A 22,536-nucleotide genomic window follows, 5' to 3' on the forward strand; every position below is an offset into this window, starting at 1 on the left:
CCAGAATATTCTGATACCCGGGATATTTTAATATCCACCTGGATTTTCCAGGGGATGTTAAAATATCGGGAATTTCCCAGTGTCCAGGTGGATGTTAAAATGAAAATAACTCAGCTCGAGGACGAAGGGACATTGAATATTTTGCCAGCTCAGCCATAGACACACACGGAAATTTGGAATTATTAATTTATTCCATCCTTAAAACTCAATAATTGAGTTTTAAAATAAGTTTTAAATCCTTTCTGCCCGATTAGACCTGAAAATATCTGAAAATATACAAAAATCAAAAGGAAATCCTGACTGAGATAATGTCTAATTGTTATTGATTTTTATTGATTCATTTGATACTGCATATTCTAGAATAAAATATATTCGCTGCGTATTTATTGTTTGGTATTGTTTTATGCATTTATTAGTATCGTTTTGAAATATTTTGAAAGTTTTAGTTCATTTGAAATTTTAATCGTATTTTTTAAACTTTTGTTTGGAAATATTTGCAAATTAAGGGTTTATTTCACTTTAATATTGAGTTGTATTTTTTAAATTTAAGTTTTTATTTCATGCGTTTATTTGATTTTACAACATTTTTAAAATTTAAATTTACAAATGAATTAAATAAACAAGTTTATAGAAATTTGATAGTTATTTATGGATAGATGTATAGATCTAATTTACATATTTATATTTATAGTTATAGTTATATTTAAAATTTTTATTTAACTTTTTTATTTGATTTTACAAATTTTAATTTAAATTTACAAGTAAAGAAAAGAAAGTAGTTTATAGGAATTTTATATTTATTTATATTTATATTTTATATATTTACATTTACATTTAAGTATTTATATTTATATTTTAAATTTTCATGTAACTTATTTGATTTTACGAATTTTAATTTAAATTTACAAGTAAAGAAAAGAAAAAAGTTTATAGGATTTTAAATATTTATTCCTATTCCTATTCCTATTCCTATTTATATTCCTATTCATATTTATATTCCTCTTCATATTTATATTTATATCTATATTTATATTTATATCTATATCTATATTTATATCTATATTTGTATTTATATTTATAGTTATAGTTATAGTTATAGTTATATTTAGAGTTATAGTTATATTTATAGTTATAGTTATAGTTATAGTGACATTATTTATATTTATATTATTTCTATTTATATTTGTGTACTTACACTTTAAATATTTCTATTTCTATTTCTATTTCTATTTCTATTTCTATTTCTATTTCTATTATTTCTATTTCTATTTCTATTTCTATTTCTATTTCTATTTCTATTTCTATTATTTCTATTTCTGTTATTTCTATTATTTCTATTTCTATTTCTATTATTTCTATTATTTCTATTACTTCTATTATTTCTATTATTTCTATTATTTCTATTTCTATTTCTATTTCTATTTCTATTTCTATTTCTATTTCTATTTCCCACGAGGGCTGCGGACGCACCGCCGCGGTCCTCCACGCCGCTAGGGGGCGCCCTAACCCCGCGGCCGCCCCGCCTCCCTTCTAGCCGCACATCCGCCTCCTCTCTATGGCCGCGCCGCCATGTTGGCCGTGAGGGGAAGCCGCGGCCCGAACCCCTCTAAAATGGAGGCGCGGAGCCCTCAGGGGGTGTAGGGGCCCTTTCCCCTCCCCAACCCCCTGCCCGGAGCCCATGGAGCGGCTGTAGGGTGAGCAGAGCGCTGAGGGCAACGCGGGGCTCCCCGCGGCTGAGGGGGGCAGGAGGCGGTACCGGCGGGAGGGGCCTGGCCCGGCGGGAGCCTCCGGGAATTTTTATCCATTCCCGGGAAATTCTGGGATCATTGGGATCGTCCCTCCTGGAGAAGGGAATTTCGGGTTGATTTAATTGTGCCCCGGAGGGAACCAGGGGAGAAAAATAGGTGGGGGATGTCCCCAAAGGTCTGGAGTGACAGGAGAAGGGGGAATGGCTCCGGGCTGACAGCGGGATTTGCGGAATAATTGAGATTTTGGGAATAAATCATTCCCTGCGATGGAATTCCCAGAGAAGCCGTGGCTGCTCCAGCCCTGGAAGCAGGTTGGAAAAAACTGGGATTGTGGAAAACATCGCTGCCCACGGACTGGGATGGATTTTGAGGTTTTTCCCATCCCAAACCTCTGTAATTCCATTATTCCAGGATTTCCGGAATTTTGAGTTTTTCCCATCCGAAAGCGCTCTGTAATTCCATTATTCCAGGATTTTCAGGTTTTCCCATCCCAAACCTTTCTGTAATTACACTATTCCAGGATTTCCAGAATTTTGAGCTTTTTTTTCCCATCCCAAACCTCTCTATAATTCAATTATTTCAGGATCTTCAGGTTTTCCCATCCCAAACTGCTCTGTAATTCCATTATTACCAGATTTCCTGAATTTTTGAGTTTTTTTCCACCCCAAACCTCTCTGTAATTCCATTATTCCAGGATTTCCAGAATTTTCAGGGTTTTTCTTGGAAAAACCCATTTTTTTTCCTCTTAAAATAGAAATAACCACAAATCAGGACATTTTAAGGGGGTGGAAATATTTTTTTATCCCAAATTCCTGCCGGGATTTCGAGAGATTTGCAGAGCAATTCGCTTTTTTTTGTGATTTTAATTGATCAGTTTTGGTTTTCCTCCCGCTTTCACAACATTTCGAAACCAAAGGAGCAGTTGCACAACATTTTTATTTTTTTAATTTGTTATCCTTTATTTACTCAAGGTTTGGGTGGTATTTTTTGGGCAAAATGCCTAACATTTTGAATTTTTAAAATTCAATTTCTATTAAAATTCAATTTTGAATTTAAAAAATTTTTAGTTTTGAATTAAAATTGAATTAAATTTGAGGTGTGAAACCCCCTCAGGGGCTGACGACGATAAATTTAATTAATCAATCACTTCATGATTGCATCAGTGCCTGTTTAAATCCTCCCCTTCAGGGCTTTTTTACCTAAAATTACCTAAAACCTCAAATTTATTTTAAATATTTTACTTTATTTGAAAGCTGGAAAAATCCCTGGCACCCAAGCCCAATCCTTGCTATGTTTCTACTTTAAAAAGAATTTTTTCCCTTCAATTTAGACTTTAAAAAACCCTTTTAAAAACAATTTAGACTTCTAAATATTTAATAAGTTTGAATCAATCCTCTCCAGCTCATTTTGGGAGATTTAAAAGTATTTTATGTTCAATATTTTGATTTTTTTCCCTCATAAATGTATTAAAATTCAGCAAAATATCATCAGGGAAGGGATTAAAGCTGCTGTAATTTGAATTATTCCAGATCATTGTCAATGCTCTTCATAAATTTAAATTTAAGATTGAATAAATTTGAATTCGACTTTGTAGCCACGTGGGATTTTTAACTTGAAAAAAGCTGCGGGTTTTTTGGGGGGGGTTTTGGTGGCTCAGAAAGGAATTTTTAGTCATAAAAAAGGCGATTTTTAGTCAAAAAAAGAGGCGATTTTTAGTCATAAAAGAGGCAAATTAATTTTCCCCCGGCTGGGGTGAAATTTTGGAGTGGAAAATTTGCTCAGCTCATGACTCGGGTGTGATTCACGATTTCCTCTGGAGATTTTCAGCACCAAAAAAAAAAATGCCCGGAAATCCATTTTTGGATGGGGGTTGGGAGGTGAAAATTGCGTTTGGAATTATTCCAAATTTCTGAGCTGGCCAAACACGAAATTCCATTTTTTTTTTTAAGGAATTTCCACCACGTGGGAGCTTTTCAGTGGGGCTAAATCCTTAAATTTTCTGGAAATATTTTAAAAACTCGCGCACAAAACCTTAATTAACGCCAAAAATTCATTTCTGATGAAATAACAATATTAATGAGAAGCGAACTGCCTAAAAAAATTTTAAATTCTCTGCAAAAACCGAGGTTTTGAGTGATAAAATCAGCGCGGAAAAGGTTAAAATTCCTCTCCCTCAGCCCTGGGGCAGCAAAATTTCTTTGCTGGGAAAGGGGAGGGAGAAAAAATCCGAATTTTTTCACCTTTTTCAAGCTGATTTTCAGCCCAGCCCAGCCGTTATCGGCCACTTTCGGTCCCTCCCTCGGGCGAGGTTTGAAAAAAGCGAATTTAAAAAAAAAAAACCAAAACTCCCGGAGCATCCTCGGAATTATCCCACGGCAAAATCCCGGGATAAAAATCCCAGGATATTCCAGGAAAAGTCAAGGTCGGTAAGTTCAGCTCATTTTCAGGGTGTTTGTGGTCAATATTTTGATTTTTTTCCCTCATAAATGTGTTAAAATTCAGTAAAATATGAACAGGGAAGGGATTAAAACTTGAATAATTTGAATTATTTCAGGTAACAAATTAAATATTTGATGAATTTGAGTCTACCCAACTCATTTTAGATGTGTTTGTGGTTAATATTTTCATTTTGTCCCTCATAAATTTGTTAAAATTCAGCAAATTATGATCTGGGAAGGGATTAAAGCTGGTGTAATTTGAATTATTCCAAGTCACTGTCAATGCTCCTCATAAATTTAAATATTAAATAAGTTGGAGTCTACACTGTCCAGATCATTTTGGGAGGTTTAAAAGTATTTTATGTTCAATATTTTGATTTTTTTTCCTCATAAATTTCTTAAAATTCAGCAAAATGTGAACTGGGAAGAGGTTATAGCTTGAATAATTTGAATTATTGAATAATTGAAGTTTTCAAATTGAATAATTTGAATTATTCCAGGTCACTGTCAATGCTCCTCATAAATTTAAATGTTTGATAAATTTGAGTGTACCCAGCTTATTTTAGAGGCGTTTCTGGTCAATATTTTCATTTTTTCCCTCATAAATTTGTTAAAATTCAGTAAAATATGAACTGGGAAGGAATTAAAGCTGTTATAATTCGGATTATTGAATAATTGAATTTTTCAAATTAAATAATTTGATTTATTCCAGGTCACTATTGATGTTCTTCATGAATTTAAATATTTGATAAATTTGAGTGTACCCAGCTCATTTTCAGGGTGCTTGTGGTCAATATTTTGATTTTTTCCTTTTCCCCCTCTTTTTTTCTTTTTGTTTTCTTTCTTTCCCCCTTTTCCTTCTTTTCTTTCCCTCCTTTTTTTCTTTTTTCCCCTTTTTCTTCCCCCTTTTTTCCCTTTCCACTCCACCTTTTTCTTTCCTTGTTTTTTTTTCCTTTTTCTTTCTTATTTCCCCTTTTCTTCCCCCTTTTTTTTCATTTTTTTCCTTTTTTTCATTTTTTCCATTTTTTCCATTTTTTCCATTTTTTTCCATTTTTTTCACATTTTTTTCACATTTTTTTTCATTTTTTTTTATTTTTTTTCTTTTTTTTTCTTTTTTTTTCCTTTTTTTTTCATTTTTTTTCATTTTCCCCCAATCCCTCAGAGCAGGAGGGGCCGGGCCAGGATAAAAAAAGGGATTTTAGGGCAGATTTTAACCCAAAAATGCATTTGCAGGTCGGTGCTGGAGCAGCTCCTCACTGCCAGGATGAGCAAATTCCCAAATTCCAGCCAAGCCCCCGGAGCTGGGAATTCCTGCGGGATCGCCCCGGGCCAGGCCAGTCAGGTAATTAACACCTCATTAGCAGCTAATTAACCCCACTCCCATCGTTTGGCCGGATATTTCCCCGGTTGTGAATAAATAGTGGGAAAATATTGATCGTATTGGTAAATAGTATTGGAAAATATGGACAAACAATGGGAAAATATTGATAAATAGTGGCAAAATATTGATAAATAATGGGAAAATACTGATAAATAGTGGGAAAGTGTTGATAAATAGTTGGGAAATATTGATAATTAGTGGGGATATATTGATAAACAGTGGGGAAATACTGATAAATATTGGGAAAATATTGCTAGTATTAGTAAATAGTGGGGAAATATTGATAGTATTGATGAATAATGGGAAAATACTGATAAATAGTGGGGAAATATTGGTACTGTTGATAAATAGTGGGGAAATATTGGTAGTATTGATAAATAACAGGGAAAAATATTGATAAATAGTGGAGAAATAGTGGGAAAATATTGGGAAATTGTGGGAAGATATGGATAGTACTGATAAATATTGGGGAAATATTGATTAATAGTGGGGAAATAGTCATAGTATTGGTAAATATTGTGGAAGTATTGATAAATAGTGGGGAAATATTGGTAGTATTGATAAATAGTAGGAAAATGTTGGTAAATAGGGGGAAAATGTTGATAGTATTGGTAAACAGTGGAAAAATATTGGCAAATAGTGGGGAAATAGTGGGACAATATTGATAGTATTGGTAAATAGTGGGGAAATGTTGGTAAATAATGGGGAAATGGTAAATAGTGGGGAAATGTTGAGACATAATGGGAAAATATTGATAAATAGTGGGGAAGTATTGATAGTATTGATAAATAATGGGGGAATACTGATAAACAGTGGGGATTTTTTTGGTATGGGTTTTTTTTTTGTGTGTGGATATTTTTGGTGTGGGGTTTTTTTTTGTTGGTGTGGATTCTTTTGGCATGAGGTGTTTTTGGGACAATCCCAGGTTGGACTGGCAGAATTCCAGGCAATCCCTGCTGTGTTTTCCAGGTGGTTCCCAAGCTGCCCCTGCTGAGGATCCTGAGGGCTGCGGGGGCCCAGGGCGACTCCTTCACGCTCAAAGAGGTGATTTGGGATTTGGGATTCATCCTTAATTCCCTGGGAAACGTTCCCATTTCACCTGCAGGGGCACTTTGGGGTCATTTTGGGTCAATCCCAAATCCCAGGAATCCATCCCAGAACGTGCTGTCCCCACAGGTGCTCCCAAATCCCAGGGAATGAATCCCAAATGCCAGGAAACCCCAGGATCCATCCCCAGTGCTGTCCCACAGGTGATCCCCAGGGAATGGACCCCAAATCCCCAGGGAATGAATCCCAAATCCCCGGGTGTGAATCCCAGATCCCAGAATGAGCTGTCCCGCAGGTGATACCAAATCCCAGGGTTGTCCCCAAATCCCCGGGAATGACCCCCAAACCCCAGGAGTGACCCCAAACCCCGCTGTCCCGCAGGTGACCCCAAACCCCAGGAGTGAGCCAAACCCCAAGAATGACCTCCAAATCCCTGGGTGAACCCCAATTCCCCGGGAATGACCCCAAATTCCCCCTGTCCCGCAGGTGATCCCAAACCCCAGGAATTACTCCAAACCCCAGGAGTGACCCCAAATTCCCCCTGTCCCGCAGGTCACCCCAAACCCCAGGAATTACTCCAAACCCCAGGAATGACCCCAAACCCCAGGAACGACCCCAAGTTCCCCCCGCAAGTGACCCCAAACCCCAGGAGTGACCCCAAATCCTGGCTGATCCCAAATTCCCCCTGTCCCGCAGGTGACCCCAAACCCCAGGAATGACCCCAAACCCCAGGAGCGACCCCAAATCCCTGCTGACCCCAAATTCCCCCCACAGGTGACCTCAAATCCCGGCTGACCCCAAATTCCCTCTGTCCCGCAGGTGACCCCAAACCCCAGGAATAAACCCCAAACCCCAGGAATGAACCCCAAATCCCGGGAATGACCCCAAACCCCAGGAGTGACCCCAAACCCCGCTGTCCCACAGGTGATCCCAAACCCCAAGAATGACCTCCAAATCCCCAGGTGAGCCCCAAATCCCCGGGAATGACCCCAAATTCCCCCTGTCCTTCAGGTGACCCCAAACCCCAGGAATGACCCCAAACCCCAGGAATGACCCCAAATCCCGGGAATGACCCCAAACCCCGGGAATGACCCCAAACCCCAGGAATGACCCCAAACCCCAGGAATGAACCCCAAATCCCGGGAATGACCCCGATCCCCTGTCCCGCAGGTGATGCACTTCCTGGGCCAGTACATCCTGGGCCGGCGGCTCTACGACCCGCGGCAGCAGCACCTGGTGCACTGCGCCGGGGACCCGCTGGGGGCGCTGCTGGGGCTGCGCGGCTTCTCCCTGCGGGAGCCCAGGTGGGCACGGCACGGCACGGCACGGCACGGCACGGCACGGAACAGCCGAGACAGACCGCAGTTTAACTGATACACCTGGAAAAACATCACAGTTTAACTGATGAACCTGAAAAAAATCACAATTTAGCTGATAAACCTGAAAAAAAAATCACAATTTAGCTGATAAACCTGAAACAGTCACAGTTTAACTGATAGACCTGAAAAAAAATCACAATTTAGATGATAAACCTGAAACAGCCACAATTTAGCTGATAAACCTGAAACAGTCACAGTTTAGCTGATAAACCTGAAAAAAATCACAATTTAGATGATAAACCTGAAAAGAATCACAATTTAACTGATAAACAGTCACAATTTAGCTGATAAACCTGAAAAAAAAATCACAATTTAGCTGATAAACCTGAAAAAAATCACAATTTAGATGATAAACCTGAAACAATCACAGTTTAACTGATAGACCTGAAAAAAATCATAATTTAGCTGATAAACCTGAAAAAAAATCACAGTTTAACTGATAAACATGAAAAAAATCGCAATTTAACTGATAAACCTGGAAAAAAATCACAATTTAGCTGATAAACATGAAACAAATCACAATTTAACTGTTTAACCTGAGACAAATCGCAATTTAGCTGATAAACGTGAAAAAAAAAATCATAATTTAACTGATAAACCTGAAACAGTCACAATTTAACTGATGAACCTGAAAAAAAAATCACAATTTAGCTGATAAACCTGAAAAAAAATCACAATTGAACTGATAAACCTGAAAAAAATCACAATTGAACTGATGAACCTGAAAAAAATCACAATTTAACTGATGGACCTGAAACAAATCACAATTTAGATGATAAACCTGAAACAGTCACAGTTTAACTGATAGACCTGAAAAAAAAATCACAATTTAACTGATAAACCTGAAAAAAAAATCACAATTTAGATGATAAACCTGAAAAAAATCACAGTTTAACTGATAAACCTGAAACAAATCACAATTTAGCTGATAAACCTGAAAAAAAATCACAATTTAACTGATAGACCTGAAACAGTCAGAGTTTAACTGATAAACCTGAAAAAGAAATCACAATTTAGATGATAAACCTGAAACAATTCACAATTTAGATGATAAACCTGAAACAAATCACAATTTAACTGATAACCCTAAAAAAAAAAATCACAATTTAGATGATAAACCTGAAACAGTCACAGTTTAACTGATAAACCTGAAAAAAAATCGCTATTTCAGCTGATAAACCTGAAATAGTCACAGTTTTAGCTGATAAACCTGAAAAAAAATCCCATTTTCAGTCAGAAAATTCTGAAAAAAAAAAATCTCTTTTTTCGCTGGAAAATCTGAAAAAAAAAAAAAATCACAATTTCAGCTGGTAAACCTGAAAAAGTCACAGTTTTAGCTGATAAACCTGAAAAAAAAATCCCATTTTCAGTCAGAAAATTCTGAAAAAAAAAAAATCTCAATTTCATCTGGAAAATCTGAAAAAAACCCACCCATTTTTAGCTGATAAATCTGAAAAAAATCTCATTTTTATATGATACATCTGAAAAAACTTTGTTGGGGTTTTGTAATGAAAATCCCACTGATTTTTGGGATCTCTCTAATAAAAAACCCACTGATTTTTTTGGGGGTTTCTCTAGTTTAAAACCACGGTGATTTTTTGTTTTTTTTAATGAAAACCCCACTGATTTTTGGGTTCTCCAACAGAAACCCCTCTGTGCTTTCTGGGATCTGTAGGAAATTCCATTCCTTTTGAGTTTTTCTCATTAAGTCCCTCAAAGGCTTTGGGAATTTGGGGATTTTTGGGTTTTTTGGGGTTTCTCTGTGTCACTAAAAGGGATTTTTTGCCCTCCCCAGCCCTGTGTATGAGATGCTGAAGAGGAACCTGAGCCCTGCTGCCCTCCCAGGTAGGTTGGTCCCATTCCATAAATGTTGTTCTGAACCTGGTAAGTACTAAAAAAAAAAAGAAAAAAAAAATCAAAAAATAAAAATAATCCAGGAAAATCCCAAATCCTGGTGCTGCAAGAGGAAAAAACTTCTCTCAAAAACTTTCTTGTGGAGTTTGTGTCTTTTCTGTGTGCCAGGAGATGTTTGAATGATGCTAAAAATCCCAAAGTTGGGGCAAAGCCAAACCCTAAAATCCCATCCTTGACTGGAATCGATTTTTTCTTCATTTTTGTTTTTTTTTTTCAGTTTCAGAGTTGTGATTTTTTTTCCTCTCACCTCATTTTGTGTTTTGATCTTCTCAAAAAATGCTAAAAAATTCCACAAGGCTTGGATCTTGAACCTTCAGCTTCCACATCTGTGGGATTTTGTGCCACATTTCCTTTTTTTTTAAACACATAAAATGGATTTAATCCCCAGCTGGGGACTTTTATGCCACATTTCCCATTTTTTAACAGATTAAAATGGATTTCATCCCCAGCTGTTGATTTTGTGCCACATTTCCCATTTTTAAAACAGATTAAAATGGATTCAATCGACACCTGGGGAATTTGTGCCACATTTCCAGTTTTTTTAAACAGATTAAAATGGATTTCATTCCCAGCTGTGGAATTCTGTACATTTCCCATTTTTTAAATAGATTAAATAGATTTAATCCACAACTATGGATTTTGTGCCACATTTCCTATTTTTTAAACAGATAAAATGGATTTAATCCCCAGCTGTGGATTTTGTGCCACATTTCATATTTTTTAAAACACATAAAATAGATTTAATCCATACCTGGGGAATTTGGTGCCACATTTCCCATTTTTAAATAGATTTAAACCTTTAGGAGGGCTCAGGCACGTGTGGAAAAATTAAAAATTAAACTTAAAAATCAACTTAAAATCCAAAATGAAATAAAAACGAAAACCGTGGCCATTTTCTACCACGGATTTTTTTACAGAAAATCCTTTTTTTTATTTGGATTTATTTTCTAGAAGCCTCTTTTGAATCCCTTTGGGCTCTTTGGCTGCAGGAGGATGGTGTGAGTGCTGTCCCTGAGCTGTGTGAGTGCAGAGCTGGGCCTGGCTCTGTGTGAGTGGGACCCAAACCAGCCCAGCTTGGCAGAACAGAGCAGCCAGGGAAATTTCCCACCTTTTTTCCATAATTTCACACCTCTTTTCCATCCTTTTCCACTTATTTTCATTATTCCCCCCCATTTCCCTTCATTTCCTCCCCATTTTCCTTCTTTCTCCCCCGTTTTCCTTCTTTTCCCACCCCTTTTCTTTAATTTCCCACTCCTTTTTCTTAATTTCTCACCTATTTTCCTTAATTTTCTCCCCATTTTCCCTCACTTTCCCACCCCTGTTCCTTCTTTTCCCACCCCTGTTCCTTCTTTTCCCACCCATTTTCCTTCCCTTTCCCCTCTTTTCCTTCCTTTTCAATAAATTTTCATTAATTTCCCCCCATTTTCCTTTTTTTCCACCTATTTTCCTTTTTTTCCTCACATTTTCCTTTTTTTCCCCATGTTCCTTCCCTTTCCCACCTCTTTTCCTTCCTTTCCCCCCATTTTCCATAATTTCCCACCCCTTTTCCACGAATTTTCATTAATTTCCCCCCCATTTTCTTCCCTCCCCGCCATTTTCCTTCATTCCCCTGTTTTCCGTAATTTTCCACACATTTTTCTTTATTTCCTTAATTTTCCTTAATTTTCACCTCTTTTCCTTAATTTTCTCCCCATTTTCCTTCCTTTCCTGGCCCTTTCTTTCTCCACCTCTTTTCCTTCCCTTTCCCACCCCTTTTCCCTCTTTTTCCACCTCTTTTCCTTCTTTTTCCCATCTATTTCCTTCCCTTTTTTCTTTTCTAATTTTCCCTTTTTTTTTCTTATTTTCCCCTTTTTTCTTTTCTTATTTTCCCCTTTTTTCTTTTCTAATTTCCCCCTTTTTTCTTTTCTAATTTCCCCCTTTTTTCTTTTCTAATTTACCCCTTTTTTCTTTTCTAATTTTCCCCTTTTCCCTTTTCTAATTTTCCCCTTTTTTCTTTTCTATTTTTCCCTTTTTTCTTTTCTAATTTTCCCCTTTTTTCTTTTCTAAGTTTCCCCCTTTTCTAATAATTTTCTTATTTTATTTTCTAATTTTCCCCCTTTTTCTTTTCCAATTTCCCCTTTTTCTTTTCCAATTTTCCCCATTTTCTAATTCTTTACCCCTTTTCTAATTCTCCGCCCTTCCCTTGGCCACTTTCCCCCTTCCTTGCCCACTTTTCCCAAGTCTGCATTTGGGATTCCCTCACTTCAGGTGTTTCTGCAATTCCCCAGCTCCAGCAGGAAACCTTCCAGCACCTGGGGTATTTTCACTCCCTGAAAATCAGATTTTGGAAAGATTTCTCCCTGCAGAGCCCTGGCTCCTGTTTTCCAGCAGGGATGAAAACCCAGCAGCTGGAATGTAACAAAAACAGGAAAGAAAAGCAGGAATTTCTGAATTTTGCAGGAATTTTGCTCTATTTAAAGGCCATTTTTAGGTGGAATTTTTTTGCCATTTTCAGCTCTTCCCTATCTGGGTGTTATCTTGTTAATTTAACTCAACCTTTTAACTCTTGGGAGCAGCTGCCTCCAGCCCTGTGCATGGAATTTTCCTTTATTTTCATGCCCAAACCCTTTAGGAAAAAAACAAGAAATTATCAGAAATTAAAAAAAAAAAAAAAAAATCCCTGTTCACCTTTCAGGTGGGATTCCCTGTGGAATTCTGGTGTTTGAGGAATGGCTTTGCAGTAATTTCCTACAAACCAAGCAGGGAACTGAACAAAAATTGGATTTTTTTTGGGTGGATCTGTCATATTTTAACATTTCCCACATAGGATTTCTTGCTAGGTCACTCATGGAGATTTCAGAAGTTTTGGGAGCAATTTTCCCGTTTTTCCATTTTTTTTATTCTCTCGTTTTGAGGAACCTCAGGTGGAAAAAGAGCTCCTTGTAAGAAATTCCAGCTGAAATGGGATTGGAATTTATATATTTATATATATCCAGGAAATTCCCTGGATGTACAAAAGATCCTTGGAAAATCAGACAAAGCTGAGGTGGTTTTTAGGGAAGCTCAGGAAAAATTCCAAATCCAGAAGTACCAGACCCAGAGACACCCAGAACGAGCAGGAATTCCCCTGGCACAGCCCTGGAGCTGGGGATGGCTGCAGGGAAAAAAATCAAAATTCCCTTTGGGAAAAATATTCTGGATTTTGCTATAGGAAAAAGAATAAATTTTCCCTTTTGGAAGAATATTCTGAATTTGTCTGTAGCAAAAAGAATCATGTTTCTCTTTGGGAAGAATGTTCTGAATTTGGGATGGCTCCAGGAATAAGAATTAACTATTCCCTTTGGAAAGAATTCTGAATTTAGCTGTAGGAAGAAGAATAATTTTTCCCTTTGGGGAGAATATTCTGAATTTGGCTGTAGCAAAAAGAATAACTTTTCCCTTTGGGAAGAATATTCTGAATTTAGCATGACAGTAGCAAAAAATAATTTTTCCCTTTGGGAAGAATTCCAAATTTGGCTGTAGGGAAAAAATAGGTTTTTCCTTTGGGAAGAATATTCTGGATTTGGCTAATAGCAAAAAGAATAATTTTTCCCTTTGGGAAGGATATTCTGGATTTGGCTATAGGAAAAGCAAGAACTTTTCCCTTTGGGAAGAATATTCTGAATTTTGACTGGCTATAACAAAAGGAAGAATATTTCCTTTTGGGAAGAATATTTAGAATTTTGCTGTAGGGAAAAGAATAGGTTTTTCCTTTGAGAAGAATATTCTGAATTTGGCTAATAGCAAAAAGGAATAATTTTTCCCTTTGGGGAGGATATTCTGGATTTGGCTATAGGAAAAAGAAGAACTTTTCCATTTGGGAAGAATATTCTGAATTTGGCTGTAGCAAAAAGAATAACTTTTCCCTTTGGAAAGAATATTCTGAATTTGGACTGGCTATAACAAAAGGAAGAATATTTCCTTTTGGGAAGAATATTTAGAATTTTGCTGTAGGGAAAAGAATAGGTTTTTCCTTTGGGAAGAATATTCTGAATTTGGCTGTAGGAAGAAGAATCATTTTTCCCTTGGGAAGAACATTCTGAATTTGACTGTAGGGAAAAGAATAGGTTTTCCCTTTGGGAAGAACATTCTGAATTTAGCTGTAGGAGGAAGAATCATTTTTCCCTTTGGGAAGAACACTGACTTTTCACCTGAAGGACTCCCCCAGCTCTGCCAAGCCTGGCTGGTTGGTTGCTTGCCCCAGAGCCCGGTGTGCTGTGAGAATGGGAATTTTCGGGGAAGGCTTTTCCTTGTGTTTTACCTGCCATCTGCAGATGCTGCACAGACTCTCCCAAAGGAGCAGAGCGTCGCTAAGCCCAGCCCAGACCAGCTGCAGGTAAACCCCACTGCCCAGTGGGTTCTTTTCTTGTACAGAGCCGCCCCTTCTCTGTACCTCTGCATGGTGGACTGCCAGAACTTTTTGTTCTTCTCCTTGTGCTGCTCCTCACCTTTTTTTTTTTCCTGAGGGAAAAATCCCCCCCAAATGAAAAAGTACTCGGAGTCCACAGAGCAGGGACAGAGCCACCCTTCTCTGTTCTCCTCGTGACAGAGTGCCAGTCTCTGAGCGCGTTCTTCTGGGCTGCAGCACTTCCAGGCCTCAGCTTCTCCAGCCCTGCTTTCCTGCTTTTTTCCCCTCTCTTTCATCCCACCTTTTCTCCCACTAGGAATTGCCAAATAAATCATTCACTGTGCCTTAGTTAGGATTTGTTTCCAGCAGCTTTTTTCAGGCAGAGGTGATAACCTAGGAAAAATCTTGGCGCTTCCGATGTTTTTTTCCAGGTGTGGTTTGGGGTGAAGGCTGGGAGGTGTCAGAGAGTCACAAAATCAACTTTCACTGCATGGAAAAAATGCCAACTTTGGGATTTTTGCCAAGCTGAAGATTTTTCCTTGGTGCTGATTTCAGAGGCTTTTAGGAGAAATAGTTTGTAGTTTTTATTCTGAATTATTTCCTCTTCCTGCCTGCTTGGTCTTGTCCTGCAGCTGGTGCCTGGGGATGGAAGTGCTGCATCCCCTTGTCCCTGCAAGCTCTGCTGGGCTAATTCCTGGATTTTCCTTCCTGCAGCTCAGCCAGGAGGAGGGATCTGACTCTGGGATCCTGGAGGGTGACAGCAAAAGCTCAGCTCCAGCTACCTCAGAGCCCAAATGTGACAGCTGCGAAGGTGAGGGACAAATTTCTGCATTATCCCAGCATTTACAAACCTGTGTGGGACACACAGCAGCAAAATGCTGGGCTCAAAAAAGCCCTGGTTAGGAATAGAAAAATAAAAAATCTTGGTGCTCAAGATTGAGACTCTGGGGTCCTGGAGGGTGACAGCAAAACCTCTGTTCTGGCTACCTCAGAACCGAAATGTGAAATTGTGGAAGTGAGGGACAAATTTCTTCATTATCACAATGTTTGCAAATGTGTGGGACACAGAGCAGCAAAATGCTGGAGGATGGACTCAGAAATACCCCTGGTTTGGAATAGAAACATTAAAAATCTTGGTGCTAAAGACTGAGAAATTACAAAGTTCACCACAGGTATTTTATTTTCTGGCGTAAATGCTCTGAGTGCAGTGGCAGGTTAAGCCCCAAAATCTCATCTCTCACTGAGTAATGCCGTGAGAAAAAAAATCTTCCAGACCTTGCTGGAGGGTGTTTTAAATGCTGGAATTATCTTTGGATCCATCCCTCTTCCCAAGGGAGGTTCCTGAGCTCACGGAATCCAGCCTGGGCTGGCTGCAGTCGTTCCCTGCAAACCAAGCAGGGAACTGAACAAAACTGGGGATTTTTGGGTGGATCTGTCATATTTGACATTTCCCCCGTGAGATTTTTTTGCTGGGTCACGTGGAAATTCAGAAGTTTTGGGAGCAATTTTCCTGGTTTTCCACTTTTTATTCTCTCTTATCAATGGAAAAAAGCAATTCCTTGTTTCCAGCTAAAATGGGAGAGCTGGAAATTCCCTGGATTTACCAACCAGCCTTGGAAACACTTGGAAAATTCCCTGGATTTACCAACCAGCTTTGCAGAGTGCTCAGTTTGGGATTCCAGACTGGAGCATGGGGGGGATGGATCCCACTTCTTGGGAATTCAGGAGCTGCAAACTGGATTCCAACCAGTCCTTTTCTGCATTTTAAATCACTCAGGGCTGGCTGGGGAAGTGTTTGTGTTTCTGTGGTGAAATTTTTAAATTAAACTCAGCCTGTCCCAGTGCAGGGGCAGTGGGAACACTGGGATATTCCCTGACTTGTACAGAGATTTTTACCAGATTAGGGATATCCAAACCCCACAGCTCTCAGCCTGATGGAAGAAGTAAAAAAATCAGGTTTTAACCCAATTTTTTTCTCTGCTCATGTCTCTTACCCAATGACTTGGACTGTGCTTGGCTCTTCCAGATAATGATTTGCTAGAAAACCTCTCCAAAAGCAAAAAGCCCAAGCTGGACCTGGTTTTTGAGGAATGGGATGTGGCCGGGCTGCCGTGGTGGTTTTTAGGGAATCTCAGAAGCAATTACAAATCCAGGAGTAACGGATCCACGGATATTCAGACTAACCAGGTGTGTAAAAGGGGCTTTGTGTCCTCTTTTCTCTCCTCTTTTGGCTTCCAAGGAAATCAAATATTCTGTTTTTTTCTCTCTTTCCCCTTCCCACTCCAGGATTTTCAGCCTTTTTCCCACTCTGGGCCTTTCCCGCTGGGTGGTTGTGAATTTTAAGGTTTTTAAATCGACCAAACTCTTTCCTCAAGGCCCTCAGAGGTGCCTGGATTTCAGGAGTTGCCCTTTTTTTTATTGGGGTGGACATTGTAGGGTGGTGGCCGAGCTGGAAGAGGTGGAAGTTGGAAAAAGGGTAGATGGTGAGGTAAAAACTGGGAAAAGGTTTTGAAAGGGGGAATTTGTGAGGTAAAAATTGGGAAAAGGTTGGGAAAAGGGGAATTTGTGAGGTAAAAATTGGGAAAAGCTTGGGAAAGGGAGAACTTTTGAGGTGGAAATTGGGTAAAGAGGAAATTTTGAGGTAAAAATTGTGAAAAAGGTTGGGAAAAGGAGAACCTGTGAGGTGAAAACTGGGAAAAGGTTGGGAAAAGGGGAACTTGTGAGGTAAAAATTGGGAAAAGGGGAACTTGTGAGGTAAAAATTAGGAAAAGATTGGGAATTTGTGAGGTAAAAATTGCGAAAAGGTTGGGAAAAGGGGAATTTGTGAGACAAAAATTGGGAAAAGCTTGGGAAAGGGAGAACTTTTGATGTGGAAATTGGGTAAAGGGGAATTTTCGAGGTAAAAATTGGCAAAAAGGTTGGGAAAAGGAGAACTTGTGAGGTGAAAACTGGGAAAAGCTTGGGAAAAGGAGAACTTATGAGGTAAAAATCGGGAAAAGGGGAACTTGTGAGGTAAAAATTAGGAAAAGATTGGGAATTTGTGAAGTAAAAAATGCAAAAAGGTTGGGAAAAGGGGAATTTGTGAGGTAAAAATTGGGAAAAGGTTGGGAAAAGGGGAATTTGTGAGGTAAAAATTTGGAAAAGGTAACAAAAGGAAAACTGGTGAGGTAAAAATTGGGAAAAGGTTGGGAAAAGGGGAATTTGTGAGGTAAAAATTGAGAAAAGGTTGGGAATAGGGGAATTTGTGAGGTAAAAATTTGGAAAAGGTTGGGAATAGGGGAATTTGTGAGGTAAAAATTTGGAAAAGGTAGCAAAAGGAAAACTGGTGAGGTAAAAATGGGGAAAAGGTTGGGAAAAGGGGAATTTGTGAGGTAAAAATTGGGAAAAGGTAAAAAAAAGGAAAACTGGTGAGGTAAAAATTGGGAAAAGAGGAGCCTGTGAGGTGCAAATTGGGGAATCTGCGAGGTGAAAATTTTAAAAATGGAAACCTGTGAGGTGGGAAAAGGGGGGCCTGTGAGGCAGAAATTTTTCAAAAGGGGTGTCTGAGGGCAGTGAGGTGCTCAGGGCTTTGGAGGTCGTTGGAGAGGAGAACGAGACAATGCCAAATTATTTTTCCTGGTTTCTTTTTTCCCTCAGGACATTGACACTGCCATAGTTTCAGACACCACTGATGACCTGTGGTTCCTCAACGAGTGTCCCCTGGACCAGGGCGCTGCTGGGCTCAAGGTGGAAGTGCTGGACTGTGAGGAGGTCACAGAAGGTGACACCAAGGTACCTCTGGCACAATTTTTTCTCTTTTAATTCATCCCATGGTGCTCTGCTGACCTTAAAAAGGCTGGATCTGTTCCCATCCAGAGGCTAAATCCTGTTTAGAAACTGCTGTCACCATTCCTCATGTGTTTGATGGTTTTCCTGCTTGGGTTCTGGTTTAAATTCAATTTTTCAAGGCATAAAATCAATTGAAAATGAATTAAACTTCTCGCAGCAACTTAAGTGGGTTTCTAACCAATACCTGCAAGAGTTATAAATCAAAAATCATGGAACTAAGTTTGGAAAAGGCTTTTAAAAATCGAGTCCAGCTAAAGACTCAAAGAGGAAAGTCTGATAATGGTAAACCAGCAAAAGTTACCAACATTCTGCAAAAGAACCACTCAAAAATGGTTTTTAATTCACTTTTAGAAGTGATCTAATGAGCAGGGTGACGCTATAATCCTTTATTTGGAGTGGCCATCGCCAGGCAAACAATATATAGGGAATATTCCAACATTCCCACCCTCTGACAATGCTTTCCTGGAATTCCAGGTACCTGAGGATGTGTGCTTGGATGAGCTGGAGGATTCCCAGTGCCTGAGTGATGACACGGACACAGAGGCTGCTTCTGAGGTGGGAATTCTTTGGGATTACCTGGGGCTGGAAGGGCTCATCCCACATCTGTTGCTGGTTTTGGGTGAGAAAAGCTGATTTTTTTGTGGGATTCCAAAAAGAAAAGTGGCTGGTGAAGTTATGTTGATACCCAGGCGTAGTTTAATAAGGTTTTAATAAGATTTTAATTCCGTGTTGTCCTCTGGATGGAAATCTGGAGGATTGTCCTTGGAAGGGACCTGGGAAACTCAAGTAGAACTTTATAATCAGTCAAAAACTCAGCATTTTGATGGTTTTGAGCAGAATTTTAGTGGTTTTTTAGCAGAATTTTCCAGCCTGGAATAAATGGGGATGTCCCTGGCTTTGGACAGCTGAGTCCTGGCTCTGCAGTTTTGCATCTCCTGCACTTTTCTGTGAGATAAATAATTAATAAATCCATTAATTATGCAGATTCAACAGCTGGTAAGTGATGGGTGAGCCTGGAAAACAAATTTCTGCCAAATTCCAGGAGCTCTCCCCTTGAATTTTGAGCAAAAGATTGAAAATTCTCTTGAAATTAAATAAAAATAAACTGCCCCAACTTGGATTCTTCCAGAGGGCTGGGAGAGAGGAGAGGAATTCATGAGGGACAGATCCGGGATGAATCAATCCCAAGCCACAAAATGTTGATTTTCCAGCTTATAAATCACTCATAAATACATTTTTTTAAACGAGGCTTCCTTGCTGCTTTACCCACACAGCTAAAACAAGGAATACCCAAAAATAAACAAAAATAAATTGGTTTTTTTTTTTTTTGGCTGGAATTTTTTTGCCTTAAATCCCTCAGGACTCCTGGCAATGCTCTAAATGCAGGAAATTCAACTCTCCGGGAAAAAGGTACTGCTTCCGCTGCTGGGCCCTGCGCAAGGACTGGTACCGGGACTGCCCCAAACTGCCCCATTCCCTGTCCCTTTCCAACATCAATTCCATGGAAAACCAGGAGCAGGATGAAGGGATGGACGTCCCAGACTGCAGGAGGACGATCTCAGCCCCGGCTGGCCAACCCAAACCCCTTTTCCTGGCAGAAAACAAATCCTGCGCCGATCCCGGCGGCTCCATCGAGTCCTTGGATTTGGCGCGGGACGGGAAAAGTCGGGATTTTGCCAAGCTGAAGAAAGAGGAGGAGGTGGAATCTTTGGAGAGCATCAAAACCCTGCTGAATCCCTGCTTCCTGTGCCAGCACAGGCCTCGGGATGGGAATATTGTCCACGGAAGGACTGCTCACCTGGTGGCCTGCTTCAGGTGTGCCAGGATGCTGAAGAAGAAGAGATCGCCGTGTCCCGTGTGCAGGAAGGAGATCAAGATGGTCATCAGGATCTTCATGGGGTAGGGAGGCTTTCTGTCCCTAAAATAACCCCAAAATCTGGATTTTTGCACTCAAACCCCCATTACGATGTGTGCAGGAAGGAGATCAAGGTGGTCATCAGGATCTTCATAAAATAACCCCAAAATCTGGATTTTTGCACTCAAACCCCCATTGCGGTGTGTGCAGGAAGGAGATCAAGATGGTCATCAGGATCTTCATAAAATAACCCCAAAATCTGGATTTTTGCACTCAAACCCCCATTACGGTGTGTGCAGGAAGGAGATCAAGATGGTCATCAGGATCTTCATAAAATAACCCCAAAATCTGGATTTTTGCACTCAAACCCCCATTACGGTGTGTGCAGGAAGGAGATCAAGATGGTCATCAGGATCTTCATGGGGTAGGGAGGCTTTCTGTCCCTAAAGTAATCCCAAAAGCTAGAGTTTTGCACTCAAACCCCCATTGCAGTATGTGCAGAAAGGAGATCAAGATGGTCATCAGGATCTTCATAAAATAATCCCAGAAATACGATTTTTGCACACAAATCCCAATTTCATGTGTGCAGGAAGGAGATCAAGATGGTCATCAGGATCTTCATAAAATAACCCCAAAATCTGGATTTTTGCACTCAAACCCCCATTATGGTGTGTGCAGGAAGGAGATCAAGATGGTCATCAGGATCTTCATGGGGTAGGGAGGCTCTCTGTCCCTAAAATAACCCCAAAATCTGGATTTTTGCACTCAAACCCCCATTGCAGTGTCTGCAGGAAGGAGATCAAGGTGGTCATCAGGATCTTCATAAAATAACCCCAAAATCTGGATTTTTGCACATAAATCCCAATTTCAGTGTGTGCAGGAAGGAGATCAAGATGGTCATCAGGATCTTCATAAAATAACCCCAAAATACGGATTTTTACACACAAATCCCAATTTCAGTGTGTGCAGGAAGGAGATCAAGATGGTCATGAGGATCTTCATGGGGTAGCAGGATCTTCTGACCCTAAAATAATTCCAGAAAGAGGATTTTTGCACTCAAATCCCAATTTCAGTGTGTGCAGGAAGGGGATCAGGATGGCCATCGGGATCTTCATGGACCTTCTACTACTAAAATAACCCCAAAAACAGATTTTTTTTTGCACGAAACCTCCAATTCCAGAGCTTGGTCTGCAGGATCAAGATGGTCATCAGGATCTTTATGGGATAGCAGGACCTTCTGCCCCTAAAATAACCCCAAAATGAAGATTTTTGCACTCAAACCCCAATTCCAGAGCTCAGCCAGTGAAACCAAAGAAAACAAAGATTTAATCCCACCAAGAATCATCCGCAGGATCCACTTTTCCATGGAAATCACCTCAAGATCAAAACCCCAACTTGGAAATTTTTCCGATTTCCCATCTTCAGCCGGAGTTTATCCCTTGGATGAAATTTCTTGGATTCTTTCTCCTGACCAAGAACAGCAGATTTGGGAAAAATTGAAAACTTTGGAATGTTTTTTTTTTTCCTTAAATCCCGACTTGTGCAATTCCTTTGGAGCTGAGAAATAAAAACAGAATATTTATGGTGGGAGGGAAGGGGATTGGTTTTGGAGAGAAGAAAATGAACTTTATTCCTATTTTTTTTATTGTTTAAGGTCGGCAGGGTGAAGAATTCCTTGCTCCCAGATGGGAAATAAATTCAAGTTTTTAATCCAGGTCACAAATGAGATGAAAAAATAATAATAATGTTATATTTTTCTTTCTTTTTTGGCTCTTTAATTTCTATTTCTTCACGGTTTTGTGTATTTAAATCTATTCTGTATCACCTCTGACCAGCAGGATTCAATTCCAGCAGCTTTGGGATATTTTGGGGTGTTCCACCTGCCCTCACCTACCCTTTAGGCTAAAACAATCCTCCTTTTTTTAAAGAAAAGTGGCTTTAAAAACAAAACACATTGTTTTGGGGGAGAAAATAATTCCTTTAAAGCTCCATTTGCACCTTTTTCGGACATAGTTTTTCCCTTTTCTAGCAGATTTTTTCCCCCATTTCCAAGCAATTTTTTTCTCCATTTCCAAGCAATTCTTTCCATTTGCAGGCAAATTTTCCCTTCTTTTCAGGCAGATTTTTCCCCTTTTCAGATATTTTTTTCCTCTTTCCCAACAGATTTTTCCACTTTTTAGTAATTTTTTCACCTTTCCAGGCAGGTTTTTCCCCTTTCACCATCTGCAGAATCCCTTGGGAATGGCAGCAGTAAATCCTCTGGATTTGACCCTTTGTTCTCTAGCCCATTCCCAATCCCAATCCCATTTCCTCTGACATTCCCGTGGGATCCCCCACCCCATCCCTGTGACAATTCCGGGCGGAGTTTTTCTCCCTTTTCTGGCTGTTTTTTGGGATCAGGGCTCTTGGAGAAGGCGGAGCTCGCTAGAGGGCACCCACACCCAGCTCCTGCCAGGATCCACATTCCGGGCTGGAAAAGGCGCTCAGGGACACCATCCCATTGCTGGGGGTTGTTTTTCCTGATTTCCCAAACCCACAAATCCACGTTTTCCCCCGTCCCAAATCCCAGTGATTCCCCTT

The 22,536-nt window shown here is 39.6% G+C and overlaps 1 protein-coding gene and 1 long non-coding RNA gene across 6 annotated transcripts; both read left to right on the top strand.

Moving 5' to 3' along the window:
- Window positions 1-1,530: 1,530 nt before the first annotated feature.
- MDM4 (MDM4 regulator of p53) lies at window positions 1,531-21,718 on the top strand. Of its 5 annotated transcripts, none has more exons than XM_030292103.4 (11): window positions 1,531-1,694; window positions 5,420-5,528; window positions 6,537-6,611; window positions 7,785-7,918; window positions 9,789-9,838; window positions 14,200-14,261; window positions 14,988-15,084; window positions 16,300-16,460; window positions 17,910-18,044; window positions 18,576-18,656; window positions 19,462-21,718. In XM_030292103.4, exons 2-11 carry the CDS (start codon window positions 5,451-5,453, stop codon window positions 20,002-20,004), a joined length of 1,416 nt encoding a protein of 471 aa, XP_030147963.4. In that variant the 5' UTR covers window positions 1,531-1,694; window positions 5,420-5,450; the 3' UTR covers window positions 20,005-21,718. The 5 variants fall into 5 exon arrangements, with proteins under 5 accessions (XP_030147963.4, XP_041577325.2, XP_072775045.1 ...); XM_041721391.2 differs by lacking the exon at window positions 1,531-1,694 and adding an exon at window positions 2,849-4,174; XM_072918944.1 differs by lacking the exon at window positions 1,531-1,694 and adding an exon at window positions 2,849-4,170.
- Window positions 11,902-13,926, top strand: LOC140680692 (uncharacterized). Its single transcript, XR_012052062.1, has 2 exons — window positions 11,902-13,419; window positions 13,630-13,926. It is a non-coding gene; the product is annotated as an uncharacterized lncRNA (long non-coding RNA).
- Window positions 21,719-22,536: the final 818 nt, after the last annotated feature.

Source organism: Taeniopygia guttata, chromosome 26 (assembly GCF_048771995.1).
Source record: "Taeniopygia guttata chromosome 26, bTaeGut7.mat, whole genome shotgun sequence".
NCBI classification, from domain to species: domain Eukaryota; kingdom Metazoa; phylum Chordata; class Aves; order Passeriformes; family Estrildidae; genus Taeniopygia; species Taeniopygia guttata.